Genomic DNA, 16056 nt, shown 5'->3' with positions numbered 1-16056 from the left:
ACTGTGGGGGAAACCCACACGGACAACATGCAAACTCGACACAGAAAGGCCCCCGCCGGCTGCTGGGCTCGAACCCAGAACCTTCTTGCTATGAGGCGACCGTGCTAACCACTACACCACAATTGAAAAGCATTCCAGGTGACTACATCATGAAGCTGGTTAAGATAATGCCACTAGCGTGTAAAGGGTCATCAAGGTAAACACTGGATACTTTGAAGAATCTAAACTCAAACACATTTTGTTTACCACATAACTCCATATATGTTCCATATATTAGTGATGTGGGTGGCACGGTGGTGTAGTGGTTAGCGCTGTTGCCTCACAGCAAGAAGGTCTGTCTTCGAGCCCCGTGGCCGACGAAGGCCTTTCTGTGCGGAGTTTGCATGTTCTCCCCGTGTCCGTGTGGGTTTCCTCCGGGTGCTCCGGTTTCCCCCACAGTCCAAAGACATGCAGGTTAGGTTAACTGGTGACTCTAAATTGACCGTAGGTGTGAATGTGAGTGTGAATGGTTGTCTGTGTCTATGTGTCAGCCCTGTGATGACCTGGCGACTTGTCCAGGGTGTACCCCGCCTTTCGCCCGTAGTCAGCTGGGATAGGCTCCAGCTTGCCTGCGACCCTGTAGAACAGGATAAAGCGGCTAGAGATAATGAGATGAGATGAGATATTATTGATGTCTTCAGTGTTGTAGAAAATAGTCACAAGGCAGAAAATGAGTAGGGGTGTACAAACTTTTGACTGTAGTACTGTCTGTGTGTGTGTGTGTGTAATATCTAAGCTACTGCCACACAAAGGCTGGAGCACAAACTTAATTGTTTTCGGGTGTGTGGTAACTTAATGGCATCACTCCCAGAGAGAGAGAGAGAGAGAGAGAGATGCCAACCAATAGGTTGGAGGCTCGATCACTAGAATAGAGATGAGGCTTCGATAAGAGAAACTCTCTCTCTCTCTCTCTCACGATCCGTCCATCCCATCGATCACTTTTCCCACCACACTTCTGCGTCAAGAGTTTTTTCAGGTCTTAAAAGGGGGCAGACTGAATGACCGTCCTTTGCGCGTGACGGAGAGACGTGACGGAGAGACGGTTTGCGCGCGCACTCCCGGGAACCGCTGGGCCATTTAACATGCGCGCGTAGGACCGGACACAATCTGATTTTAACCTGATGCCGGCTAATCCGATTAACTAGCAGGGAGGAGCGTTATCTGCGGAGAGAAGTGCAGCGCTGGATGAGGAGAGCGACATGGCGCGCGGGATGAGCCCGGGATCGCCCCTCACTCCGCTCATCATTGTGCTCGCGTGCTCGGCGCTTCACGGCTCGCGCGCCTCGCAGTTCCCCACGGCGGCCATGTGAGTACCGGGACGCGGTGCGGTGCCGCTCACTGCGGGCACTCACTCAGGCGCTCTGACTGCTCAAACTGTTGATTGGCATTCTGAAGACAGTCTCGTGCTGTTATTGTTGTTGTTGTCCATATTTGCAAACAACAACAATAATAATAATAATCACAACCTTCATTTACAGCACCTTTATAAATAAACCAGATCAAAATGTTCCACTGTTATAAACAGATAAGGAACATCATTTTAGAAGTAGTTATATTATTATTATTATTATTATTATTATTATTATTATTATTATTATTATTGTTGTTGTTGTTTTTTGTTGTTGTTGTAGTTGTTGTAGTTGTTGTCCATATTTGCAAACAACAACAACAACAACAATAATAATAATAATAATAATCACAACCTTCGTTCGCAGCACCTTTATAAATGAACCAGATCAAAATGTTCCACTGTTGTAAACAGATGAGGAACATAATTTTAGAAGTAGTGATATTATTATTATTATTATTATTATTATTATTGTTGTGGTTGTTGTTGTTGTTGTTGTCGTCGTCATTGTTGCCCGTATTTGCAAACAACAACAATAATAAGAAGAATAATAAGAAGAATCACAATCTTCATTTACAGCACCTTTATAAATGAACCAGATCAAAGTGTTCCACTGTTATAAACAGATGAGGAACATAATTTTAGAAGTAGTGATATTATTATAATTGTTATTATTATTATTGTTGTTGTTGTCCATATTTGAAAAATTAATAATGATAATAATAATAACAACCTTCGTTCGCAGCACCTTTATAAATGCACCAGATCAAAATGTTCCACTGCTATAAACAGATCTCATCTCTCATCTCATTATCTCTAGCCGCTTTATCCTGTTCTACAGGGTCGCAGGCAAGCTGGAGCCTATCCCAGCTGACTACGGGCGAAAGGCGGGGTACACCCTGGACAAGTCGCCAGGTCATCACAGGGCTGACACATAGACACAGACAACCATTCACACTCACATTCACACCTACGGTCAATTTAGAGTCACCAGTTAACCTAACCTGCATGTCTTTGGACTGTGGGGGAAACCGGAGCACCCGGAGGAAACCCACACGGACACGGAGAGAACATGCAAACTCCGCACAGAAAGGCCCTCGCCGGCCACGGGGCTCGAACCCAGACCTTCTTGCTGTGAGGCGACAGTGCTAACCACTACACCACCGTGCCGCCCTAGTGATATTATTATTATTATTATTATTGTTGTTGCCGTTGTCGTCCATATTTTAAAATAATAATAATAATAACAACAACAACAACTTTCTTTCGCAGCACCTTTATAAATGAACCAGATCAAAATGTTCCACTGTTATAAACAGATGAGGAACATCATTTTAGAAGTAGTGATATTATTATTATTATTATTATTATTATTATTATTATTATTATTATTGTTGTTGTTGTTGTCCATATTTGAAAACAACAACAACAACAACAATAATAATAATAATAATAATAATAATAATAATAATAATAATAATAATAATGTTTAGTATAGGTAATTGTATGGGGCCGAGTAAAATTAAGGATTAATTTCACGAGTGATTTCAAAGTTTCTGGGCAATTTCAAAACTTTGAAATCACGAGTGAAATTGATCCTTAATTTTACGAGACACCATACGATTACTTGTTTATAATATATAGGGCCAAATTCACACTTCGGAAGCCATTCAAGTTCACAACATTTGTCATTTACGTTTTCTGAACCAATCAGGGTGCAAGACTACCTTGCACGTTTGAATCAGTTTCTAAAGCGTCTTTCATCATGACACGGCGACACGACATGAGGATTTTGAAAGTGGTTTACAAAATTTTATTGGAACTTATTTACAAAAGCCATTTGGTTGACAAAATTTGCTAATTTTTGTAACCGTAACCAAGCAACGAATTAGCCAATAGCATTTCAGAAATACGGCCTCGTGTTAAGGAAAAAAAGCCCTCCTTGATTGACCAATCAGAATTGAGTAATTTGGCCCTATGTATTATAATAATTATAATAACCTTCATTTACAGCACCTTTATAAATAAACCAGATCAAAATGTTCCACTGTTATAAACAGATGAGGAACATCATTTGGAAGTAGTGATATTATATTATAGCCAGGCGGCACGGTGGTGTAGTGGTTAGCACTGTCACCTCACAGCAAGAAGGTCCTGGGTTTGAGCCCAGCAGCCAGCGAGGGCCTTTCTGTGTGGAGTTTACATGTTCTCCCTGTTCTGCATGGGTTTCCTCCACAGCCCAAAGACATGCAGGTTAGGTTAATTGGTGGCTCTAAAGTGAGTGTGAATGGTTGTTTATCTCTGTGTGTCAGCCCTGTGATGACCTGGTGACTTGTCCAGTACGTACCCTGCCTCTCACCCATAATCAGCTGGGATAGGCTCCAGCGACCCTGTAGAACAGGGTAAGCGGCTACGGATAATGGATGGATGATATTATAACCCTCTTTAATACACTCTCAGAAATACAGGTACCGAACTGTACTTATCCTTGCACCTGGAGTGGTACAATTACATTTGGGTTCAAATATATATTTTCCAATTCGAAGTGATTGATATGACAAAAATATCCTATCATGATACTTGAATTCTGACTGCTACATGATGTGTATCATGATATACAGGCAAGCACCATACTAACAATAGCTAATCTTGTCCGGTCCTACTTACAGTATGATTAGATGATAGATTTTGTTGTTGTTTGTTTGTTTGTTTTTTTGCCATTTCGTCTACCTCTTTTCCATATTTATAGCAGTTTGTCCGACACAACTGAACAGATGAAAATATACAGAGGTTGTGGTTTGACATAAGAGTGTGGTTAGAATTTAATACATTTGGTTTGTCCAACAAGAAAAGAAAACAGACAAGTCAAGGGATTCTTTAAAACCAGTTTGCCGTTAGTACCATTAAGGGAGCATATGTTTGTTAAGTATCCTTAGTATGTATGTTTTATAGAGGAAAGTGCACATGATGTTCCTTTAATTAACCTTGAGAGTAAGGACACCTTCAATTATTTTTACATTTCCAGGCAAACTATACAATACATACTGTATATATGTATATATTTATAGTATAGTAGAACCTGAGCAATTAGAGAAAGTGCAGTTTGGTACCATTATTTCTGTGTGTCCAAGAAAGAAAACAACAATCATAATAATATACAGTGAACGCTTTCTAATAGGGCTATATGAAGAGATAATGTCAATCATTTTCTGAATATTGTAAGGATGGTTATAGCTATAGTGGGTCCAGTTACTCCTTGCAACCGATGACGAATTGAATATTTTAAAATATTCTGTAAAAATTGTTGAACCTGTTCTCCATCTCCGTCTTAAACACTTCGAATTAAAGTCTTTCACGGCAAGCCATCTTTGATTGTTAGTGCTTTTTAAACAATAGCAAACTAAAAACAGCAAGTCATGTCTTTGGGCGGCATGGTGGTGTATTGGTTAGCACGGTTGCCTCACAGCAAGAAGGTTCTGGGTTCGAACCCAGCGGCTGGCGAGGGCCTTTCTGTGCGGAGTTTGCATGTTCTCCCCATGTCTGCAGGGGTTTCCTCTGTGTGCTCCGGTTTCTCCCACAGTCCAAAGACACGCAGTTAGTTTGACGTGGGGTGGTCTTGGGCTGAAGTGCCCTTGAGCAAGGTACCCAACCCCTGACTGCTCCCCAGGTGCTCTAGTGTGGCTGCCCACTGCTCTGGGTGTGTGTTCACTGCTTCAGATGCACTGCAAAACCTGATAAGGTCACTGAGCTCAAAAATTTTATTGAAACCGATTACGTAAAAATTTTTGAGGTAAGTAACTTAAATTTTTTAAGGTAAGATTTCTTAAAAATTACACTATAGTTACACTTAATTGTAATTTTTAAGAAATCTTACCTTAAAAAATCTAAGTTACTTACCTCAAAAATTTTTACGTAATCGGTTTCAATAAAATTTTTGAGCTCAGTGACCTTATCGGGTTTTGCAGTGTGGGTTAAATGCAGAGGATGAACTTCACTGTGCTTGAAGTGTGCATGTGACAAATAAAGGTTTCTTCTTCTTTAAGAGCTTACAATCGTGATATGATCTGATGAAAATATCATAACGCGATACTTGAAAACATTTCTACAATACATGATATATATCAGTACAGGCAAGCAGCAAAAGAGCGTGAAAAACACTTTATATAGAATTGAATATTTTTGTTTAAAGGCCTACAAAAATTCTTAACATGGAAAATCTGTTTGAAATTTTAAAACTACTGAGAACGCCTACGATGTCTCAGAAAATGTATTGTGACAGGAGTTATCACAATTTCACTTTTTTATAGTCATAGCACTCCGTCCTACATCCAGTATTGCGTTATGATGTTTTTTTTTCCTATATCCACCATCCATTATCTGTGGCCGCTTATCCTGCTATTATATATATATATATATATATATATATATATATATATATATATATATATATGTCTTTTCTTATATATATATGTCTTATATGTCTTAAGATATATATATATATATATATATATATATATATATATATATATGTCTTATATGTCTTTATATATATATAAAGACATCTCATCTCATCTCATTATCTGTAGCCGCTTTATCCTGTTCTACAGGGTCGCAGGCAAGCTGGAGCCTATCCCAGCTGACTACGGGCGAAAGGCGGGGTACACCCTGGACAAGTCGCCAGGTCATCACAGGGCTGACACATAGACACAGACAACCATTCACACTCACATTCACACCTACGGTCAATTTAGAGTCACCAGTTAACCTAACCTGCATGTCTTTGGACTGTGGGGGAAACCGGAGCACCCGGAGGAAACCCACGCGGACACAGGGAGAACATGCAAACTCCGCACAGAAAGGCCCTCGCTGGCCGCTGGGCTCAAACCCAGGAACTTCTTGCTGTGAGGCGACAGCGCTAACCACTACACCACCGTGCCACCCCCATATCCACCCATACCTCCAAATTTATAGCAACTCAATTTGTACCAACATGGCCCTGGTTTGATTGGATCAAACTTGTCATGAGATCAGGTTTTATCAAAAAAGACAGGTAATACAAATAAATACTACTATCACTCAGGTTAACAGGGAGAGTGTATCTAAGAGAGAGAGAGAGAGAGAGAGAGAGAGAGAGAGATTTAATATAATTATAAAAATCATATAACTTAAAAGAAAAAAAAAACAATAATTATAAATATTGTCATGTATACTGCCAAAGAATCAGGAGAGTCTTAATTACACTTTGTTGAGGTGTGCTTGTTGGAGGAAGTTGGGGAAAAATTGTTCTCATGTTCATGTTTGCTGATAGGGTAAAATCCCAAAAAAAAGGAGGAAGAGGAGGAGAGACTCGGCATCTCTGGAGGTGTGAGGTTTCTCCATCTCGGAGATGAAAGAGCAATAAAATGCCAGAGGCGTGTCAACACATGATCACACACCTGAACCAGAGAGAGAGAGAGAGAGAGAGAGAGAGGATGTAAATGAATTGATGAAAGACAATAATACGTGTGATAGCATCACTAAGGGCTCAGATCAATAGCAGCCTGTATTTTGTCAGTATGATGGTGCCTAATTTCCTAGCTCAGGGATAATGCATAGAAAAGGAAAGAAAAATAAAAGGGCAATGCTGCATTGAATCTGCCTTTGTAAGCCCCCCAGAGATGGCTGAGACGAAGGATCATTAATAAGCATGTTTTATATATATATATATATATATATATATATATATATATATATATATATATATATATACACACACACACACACACACACACACATTATATATATATATATATATATATATATATATATATATATATATATTAGTGCTGTCAAAAATGTCGCGTTATTAACGCGTTAACTTGACTCAATTTTAACGGCGATAATTTTTTTATCGTGAGATTAACGCTCTGTGACATGATGTAGGTTTTTCATAAGCTTTTGAAACTGCCAGGAACTTGGAACAAAGACTTTGCAAAAAAAAACGATAGCAGCTAGACTGTAATGCCCCGCCCCGCACAGCCAGAGTCCTCTGCCCTCCCCCCCAAAGAACCAGCGCGGGCAGGGCGCGCTAGTAGAGATGGGATTTATGGCTCTTTGATGGGATCCGCATCTTTGTGATCCGTTCTTTGAAAAGAGCCGTTCAAAAGACTGGCTCATTTGGCTCTTTTTAAATATTCATTCAGTTTTAAGAAGACAATGCTATCCCAGAAATCCTTCCTGTAATATGCAAATTTGGCCGCCTCTGATTGGACAGCGCGACGCATCAACAGGCAGAAAGTGTAAAAGTACAAAATGTGTTAAGTGAGCTGAAACAGTAAAGATCAGATTCAATGCAATATTTATCAACAAACAACTTAAACTTAATATAATAGTGTACTTTATATTATAATCAAGCATGTCAAGCCTACCGTCACTGTGTAACCTATCTCTCTGATTAGAGACTAACTCAAACAGTAGATCATTTCACTCATGGTTCTCTTGCTAGTCCCGCTCCGGTGTTTGGCTTAGGTTTCACTTTGCAGTGGCTGTGTCAAGACGTGTTATGCTTTGCAATAAAAAAAAACATTGGTACAAAGCAAGCCCATTCACTTTTTTATGCTGATAAGAGAATTACAATGGTTTTTTATGTGACAAAAATGTGCGATTAAATTGCGATTAATCGCGAGTTAACTATGACTGTCACGACATTAATCGTGATTAAATATTTTAATCGCTTGACAGCACTAATATATATTCTTTTGGCTTGCTATAGCTTAACATACTTCCCAGGTCGCAACTGTATGTTGTTAGTCTTGCTTGTTGCAGGTACTGATTTTAGTTCTGACTCCTGCTCTGTAATGATCTATTATTGAGGTGAGATAAGAGAGGAAGTCCTCAGGGATGCCCAGGCTGGAGTAGGTAATTATTCCCCTGATAATCTGCCAGGGATTTCAGTCCCACAGACTTCCAGCCCAGCTGGTTAAGGACAAAACACACACACACGTACACAGAAATAGACACAGATGTTGGTGGCCAAGCTCACGGAGAGTGTGTGTGTGTGTGTGTGTGAGGGTAAAAGCTAAAGATATACATGTGGCAGCCTGGGAAAGCCATTGACAGTGAATATAAAAAGTGTACACACCCCGTTAAAATGATAGGTTTTTCTGATGTAGAAAAATGACACCACAATAAATAATTTCAAAACTTTTCCCACCTTTAATGTGACCTATAACCTGTACAATTCAACTCAAAAACAAACAAATCTGTTCAGGGGAAAAACATAAAAAATAAAAAAAAGTACACTAAGCTGGTTGCATAAGTGTGCACACCCTTAAACTAATACTTTGTTGAAGCACCTTTTGATTTAATTACAGCATTCAGTCTTTTTGGGTTCACACCTGCCATCAATTAAAATGACTCTGATTAACCCCAAATAAAGTTCAGACATTTAGTCCAAGTCCAAGTCAACTTTATTATCAATAATGCCATATGTGCAGGACATACAGAGAATTGAAATTGTGTTTCCCTCTTATCCGTGGTGTAAACAGTAATAAACATGAAATATAAAATATAGGTAAAAGATATAAACTTAAAAAAAAAAATATATATATATATATATATATATATATATATATATATATATATATATAAAGACATGTTTTAAGACATATAAGACATATATATAAGAAAAGACATACATATATATATATATATATATATATATATATATATATATATATGTGTGTCTTTTCTTAGATAGCTTTAGCTTGTATATATATATATATATATATATATATACACACACAAGCTAAAGCTATCTAAGAAAAGACAGTGGCAATCCAGAAAGTATAAATATGGCAAATGTGGCAGGGTGAACAGAATTAATGGTATAAATTTAAATGTGACAAATGACAATATAAACAGAATGAACAATGCAAACGGGAACAGGAGTCTGACAGTACAGTAGGGCAATATAGCACAGTATAAACAAAATTATCAGTATAAATATAAATATGGCAGTATGAGCAGAATTTATAGTGTAAGTATAAATATGGCAGATATGACAGTATAAGGGGGCGGCACGGTGGTGTAGTGGTTAGCGCTGTCGCCTCACAGCAAGAAGGTCCTGGGTTCGAGCCCCGGGGCCGGCGAGGGCCTTTCTGTGTGGAGTTTGCATGTTCTCCCCGTGTCCGCGTGGGTTTCCTCCGGGTGTTCCGGTTTCCCCCCACGGTCCAAAGACATGCAGGTTAGGTTAACTGGTGACTCTAAGTTGACCGTAGGTGTGAATGTGAGTGTGAATGGTTGTCTGTGTCTGTGTCAGCCCTGTGATGACCTGGCGACTTGTCCAGGGTGTACCCCGCCTTTCGCCCGTAGTCAGCTGGGATAGGCTCCAGCTTGCCTGCGACCCTGTAGAAGGATAAAGCGGCTAGAGATAATGAGAATGAGATGAGATGACAGTATAAACAGTATAGCAGTGAAGTCTATCAAAGATAAAAGATGTATAAAGTGTAAACAGTGTTGTAAACAGTTTTTATATAGTGCAATTGAGTAAAAAATATAACGTGTAAACAGTATTGTAAACAGTTTTTACATAGTGCAATTGAATTTCGTTAAAGTTCGTTAAAGTGGCTGGTGACATTTGGTTTGTAAGTTCAGCATCCTGACGGCTTGGTGGATGAAGCTGTCTCTCAGTCTGCTGGTTCTCGCCTGGAGGCTTCTCATTCTCCTCCCAGAAGGCAGGAGGCTGAAAAAGTGGTGGTTGGGATGGGTGGAGTCGCCCGCAATGCTGAGTGCTCTGCGGGCCAGGCGTGTGTTGTAAATATCCTGAAGGGAGGGTAGGGGGACACCGATGATCTTCTCAGCTGCTCTCACTATGTGCTGCAGGGCCTTCCGGCAGGATGTAGTACAGCCGCTGTACCACACAGTGATGCAGCTGGTCAGGATGCTCTTGGTGGTTCCGTGGTAGAAAGTGTGCATGATAGGGACTGGTGCTGTAGCTCTTTTCAGTCTGCGGAGGAAGTAGAGGTGCTGCTGAGCTTTCCTGGCCAGCGATGCAGTGTTGCTGCTCCAGGAGAGATCCTTGGTGAGGTACACACCCAGGAACTTGGTGCTGCTCACTCTCTCCACAGCGGCACCATTGATGGTCAGTGGAGGATGCTGGGTGGAGGCTCTCTGGAAGTCGACAACCATCTCCTTCGTCTTCTCCACATTAAGAGATTGTTGTCTCTGCACCATGCGGCCAGTTGGCTCACCTCGTCCCTGTAGTATGAATCATCATTGTTGTTAATGAGTCCCACCACAGTCGTGTCATCCGCAAACTTGATGAAGAGTTGTGTGTTGTGTGTTGGTGTGCAGTCGTGGGTCAGCAGGGTAAAGAGAAGGGGGCTGAGCACACATCCTTGGGGGGCCCCTGTGTTCAGTATGATGGTGCTGGATGTGTTGCTGCCGACCCAGACTGCCTGTGGTCTTCCGGTCAGGAAGTCCAGCAACCAGTTGCAGAGGGAGGTGTTAAGTCCTCGACAGTCCAGTTTCTGTATCAGCTGCTGGGGGATGATTGTGTTAAATGCTGAACTAAAGTCTAAGGACAGCATCCACATGTAAGAGTCCTTAGTGTCCAGGTGAGTGAGAGCTGAGTGGAGAGCGGTGGAGATTGCATTCTCAGTGGACCGGTTGGCCCGATATGCAAATTGGTACGGGTCCATGGAGGGAGGGAGGATGGATTTGATGTGCTGCATGACTAACTGCTCGAAGCACTTCATAATGATGGGGGTCAGTGCCACAGGGTGGTAGTCATTGAAGCAGGATGGAGAGGCCTTCTTTGGAACAGGGATGATGGCGGTGCTCTTGAAGCAGGTGGGGACAACAGCTTGGCTCAGGGAGGTGTTGAAGATGTCTGTGAGGACATCTGTGAGCTCCTCTGCACAGTCCTTTAGCACACAATTTGGAATGTTGTCAGGTCCTACAGCTTTGTGGGTGTTGATCCTGGAGAGGGATCTCCTCACACTGGCTGGAGACAGGGACAGCACCTGGTCATCCGGAAAGGGTGGTGTCTTCTGTGCAGGCGTGCTATTGTCGGCTTCAAACCGTCCAAAGAAGTTGTTCAGACTGTTCAGCAGAGTGATGTCCTTGTCACAGGTCTGTGGTTGAGGTTTATAGTCCGTGATGGTCTGTATCCCCTGCCACAGGCTCCTTGTGCCTCTGCTGTCAGTGAAATGATGGGTTATCCTGCTGCTGTACTGCCTCTTTGCTAGTCTGATGCCACGGGACAAGTTGTCTCTTGCTGATCTCAGACCAACCTCATTACCTGCTCTGAAAGCAGCGTTCTGGGCTTTCAGTAACCGATAGACTTCCCCCGTCAGCCATGGTTTCTGGTTGGCCTGTACTGTGATGGTCTTAATGTCCGTGACATCATCAATGCATTTACTAATGTAGGCTGTAACAGGGGGCGGCACGGTGGTGTAGTGGTTAGCGCTGTCGCCTCACAGCAAGAAGGTCCTGGGTTCGAGCCCCATGGCCGGCGAGGGCCTTTCTGTGCGGAGTTTGCATGTTCTCTCCGTGTCCGCGTGGGTTTCCTCCGGGTGCTCCGGTTTCCCCCACAGTCCAAAGACATGCAGGTTAGGTTAACTGGTGACTCTAAATTGACTGTAGGTGTGAATGTGAGTGTGAATGGTTGTCTGTGTCTATGTGTCAGCCCTGTGATGACCTGGCGACTTGTCCAGGGTGTACCCCGCCTTTCGCCCGTAGTCAGCTGGGATAGGCTCCAGCTTGCCTGCGACCCTGTAGAAGGATAAAGCGGCTAGAGATAATGAGATGAGATGAGATGAGGCTGTAACAGTGTCTGAATACTCCTGGATGTTGATCTGGTGGTTGTAAGTGACTGCCTGCCTGCTTAAACATGCCCCAGTCTGTGATGTTAAAGCAGTCCTGAAGTGCTGAGGAAGCACCCTCTGGCCACACCCGTACCTGCTTCTGGACCGGTCTGGTGACTTTGACCTTCGGCTTGTATGCTGGCATTAGCATAACAGTGATGTGGTCTGAAGCACCGAGATGGGGTAGGGGTGAGGCCTTGTATGCTCTTCTCAGTGTTGTGTAAACCAGGTCCATTGTGTTGTTTCCCCGTGTTGCAAAGTCAGTGTGTGGGTGTAACGGAGGAAACACTGTTTTGAGATTTGCGTGGTTGAAATCTCCAGCTACGATGAGAAGTACCTCTGGATGGGCTGTCTGTTGGTCACTGATGGCACAGTACAGTTCACTCAGTGCCTTGTCCCTATCGTTGTTGTTGCAGCTGGGAGGAATGTAAACTGCAACAAGCAGGATTGCAGAAAACTCCCTTGGTAGATAGAAGGGCCAGCACTTGATGATCATAAACTCCACAAGGGGTGAACAGTGTCTGCAAACTACCACAGTGTCCTGACACCAAGCATCCGTAATGTAAACACAGACCCTGCCGCCGTGGGCCTCCTTCAATGAGGGCTCTGTCTGCTCGGTAGCATGTTAGCTGGTCAAGCTGGATGGCGGAGTCCGGTATGCTCTCGTTGAGCCATGTTTCTGTGAACACAAAAACACAGCACTCTCTCACAGCCTGCTGGGTCGCTCTCAAAAGGTGTATATAGTCCAGTTTGTTATCCAAGGAGCGTACATTGGTGAGTACGATGGACGGTATAGCCGGCTTGTGTGGATTAGCCACTAGCCTGGCCCGGATACCCCCGCGCTTTCCCCACTTCTGCCTCCTCTCGCACTGCCTATGGCGCTTCCTCCGCGGGTGTGCAGCAGTAGTGGGAGTCGATGTCAAAGCAGGCCGCCGGAGTAGGCCGAGGTCATGTAGCTGCTTAGCATGTGCCGGGTTTAACTTACAGAAAAAAGTGTTGCCAATGTCAAAAAGAGTCCCACGGCTGCATGTGCACCTAGGGACAGACAAACGCGACGAAAACATACAATCACTCGAGCACACCGACAAAGACACCACATTATCGGGACAGAGAGGGGCCGCTGCGTCCGCACGCGCCGCCATCTTGTTACTCAGTTGCATCATCCAGCAAAAGCCAGGGTTCACAGAGAGCTTACAAAGCATCAAAGGGATCTCATTGTTGAAAAATATCAGTCAGGAGAAGGGTACAAAAAAAACTTCCACGGCATTAGATACACTACCGTTCAAAAGTTTGGGGTCACTTTGAAATTTCCTTGTTTTTGAAAGAAAAGCACTGTTCTTTTCAATGAAGATCACTTTAAACTAATCAGAAATACACTCTATACATTGCTAATGTGGTACCATAAATGACTATTCTAGCTGCAAATGTCTGGTTTTTGGTGCAATATCTACATAGGTGTATAGAGGCCCATTTCCAGCAACTATCACTCCAGTGTTCTAATGGTACAGTGTGTTTGCTCATTGCCTCAGAAGGCTAATGGATGATTAGAAAACCCTTGTACAATCATGGTAGCACAGCTGAAAACAGTTTAGCTCTTTAGAGAAGCTATAAAACTGACTTTCCTTTGAGCAGATTGAGGCTACATCCACACGACAACGGCAACGAGATTTTTTTTTTTAAATATCGCGTCCACATGGACAACGGATCAGTAAAATATCAGGTTCATATGGCAACGCAACGCTTGCTGAAAACGATGCAATACACATGCCACACCTCTACGTGCGCTGTAAGACGGTCCCATCGGAGACACCAGAACAATAGAAGTAGACGCATGCGCATAAACCCCTTCTTCTGTAGCATTAGCCACATAAAGTTTTGATTATTAGTCAGTAGCGTAAAATAGTATCTATTGTCTAAGACACTTATTTATATTTCATATTAAAACGTCTAGGGCGGCACGGTGGTGTAGTGGTTAGCGCTGTCGCCTCACAGCAAGAAGGTCCTGGGTTCGAGCCCCGGGGCCGGCGAGGGCCTTTCTGTGTGGAGTTTGCATGTTCTCCCCGTGTCCGCGTGGGTTTCCTCCGGGTGCTCCGGTTTCCCCCACAGTCCAAAGACATGCAGGTTAGGTCAACCGGTGACTCTAAATTGACCGTAGGTGTGAGTGTGAATGGTTGTCTGTGTCTATGTGTCAGCCCTGCGATGACCTGGCGACTTGTCCAGGGTGTACCCCGCCTTTCGCCCGTAGTCAGCTGGGATAGGCTCCAGCTTGCCTGCGACCCTGTAGAAGGATAAAGCGGCTAGAGATAATGAGATTAAAACGTCTATGTAAATTAATACATAGAAAGCCTGGCCAGGCACTGAACGTTCTTCTGCCTTCACTTTAAGAGAAATTCAGGGCGAGCATGAGCCTAGGTTCTTCTCTGTCACTGTCACACGTGCACACCTTCTCACTCCCTGTCCTATGGCTATAGTCCCTTTAAATCACATGCTCGTTTTTGAATGGAGACGCAGAAAGAGGAATGAACGAGGGTAGATGGAAGCCGGTACGCCAACATTCTGAGATCCTCCAGAATTCTTTAATGGTCCGGAATAAATTGAATGCTACACGTTGATGGATTACTTTGTTCTTCTACGCCCTTTTTGAGGAATGTATTGTCGGACTTAAACCGACATCTGAAGAGGTGAGATTGATCCTTTTTTTTCCCCTATTTTTGCTGGCGGGATTGTCATGTGGTTGTGACGTCATCGTAAACAAATCCGTTCTACTCATCCAGATGACTTCGCAACAGCGCCGTTGCCAGATTTTTCCACTCTGGAACCTGTTCTCAAAAGATTTCGTTTTGGGGCACCCAAAACGCCGGTGCCATGTGGATGCCAGGCCGAAACGATAAACAATTTTATCAGATTCACCTGAATCCGTTGCCGTGTGGACAGGGCCTGAGTTTCTGGAGCATCACATTTGTGGGGTCAATTAAATGGCCAGAAAAATGTCTTGACTATATTTTCTATTCATTTTACAACTTATGGTGGTAAATAAAAGTGTGACTTTTCATGGAAAACACAAAATTGTCTGGGTGACCCCAAACTTTTGAACGGTAGTGTATACCATGGAGCACAGTGAAGACAGTCATCAAGAAGTAGAGAAACTATGGGACAACAGTGACATTACCGAGAACTGGACGTCCCTCCAAAATTAATGAAAAGACAAGATGAAAACTAGTCAGGGAGGCTGCCAAGAGGCCTACAGCAACACTGAAGGAGCTGCAGGAATTTCTAGCAAGTACTGGTTGTGTACTACATGTGACAACAATCTCCCGTATTCTCCATATGCCTGGACTATGAGGTAGGGTAAAAAAAAAAAAACATCCAGGCCCGGCTAAATTTTGCAAAAAAAAATATACATCAACTCTCCCAAAAGCATGTGGGGAAAATGTGTTATGGTCTTATGAAACCAAGGTTGAACATTTTGGCCACAATTCCAAAAGGTATGTTTGGTGCAAAAACACCACTGCACATCACCAAAAGAATACCATACCCACAGTGAAGCATGGTGGTGGCAGCATCATGTTTTGGGGTTGTTTTTCTTCAGTTGGAACAGGGGCTTTAGTCAAGGTGAAGAGAATTATGAACAATTCTAAATACCAGTCAATTTTGGCCCAAAAACCTTCAGGTATCTGCTAGAAAGCTGAAGATGAAGAGGAATTTCATCTTTCAGCATGACAGTGACCCCAGAAAAGTTTTGAAATGGCCCAGCCAGAGCCCAGAATTAAACCCAATTGAAAATCTGTGGGGTGACCTGAAGAGGGCTGTGCACAAGAGATG

General features: G+C 42.8%; 1 protein-coding gene across 1 annotated transcript in view; it reads left to right on the top strand.

The window, feature by feature from the left end:
* The first annotated feature begins 879 nt into the window (after positions 1–879).
* LOC132887875 (voltage-dependent calcium channel subunit alpha-2/delta-1) overlaps positions 880–16056 on the top strand; it is a 297423-nt gene continuing 282246 nt past the window's right edge. The window contains exon 1 of the mRNA XM_060923626.1: positions 880–1345. Within this exon, the coding sequence (XP_060779609.1) occupies positions 1239–1345 (107 nt within the window). The 5' untranslated portion in view covers positions 880–1238. The remainder of the gene's footprint in view (positions 1346–16056) is intronic.

The sequence above is a fragment of the Neoarius graeffei genome, chromosome 6 (genome assembly GCF_027579695.1).
Source record: "Neoarius graeffei isolate fNeoGra1 chromosome 6, fNeoGra1.pri, whole genome shotgun sequence".
Taxonomy (NCBI): Eukaryota; Metazoa; Chordata; class Actinopteri; order Siluriformes; family Ariidae; genus Neoarius; species Neoarius graeffei.
This window is presented reverse-complemented; position numbering and strand designations above follow the sequence as displayed.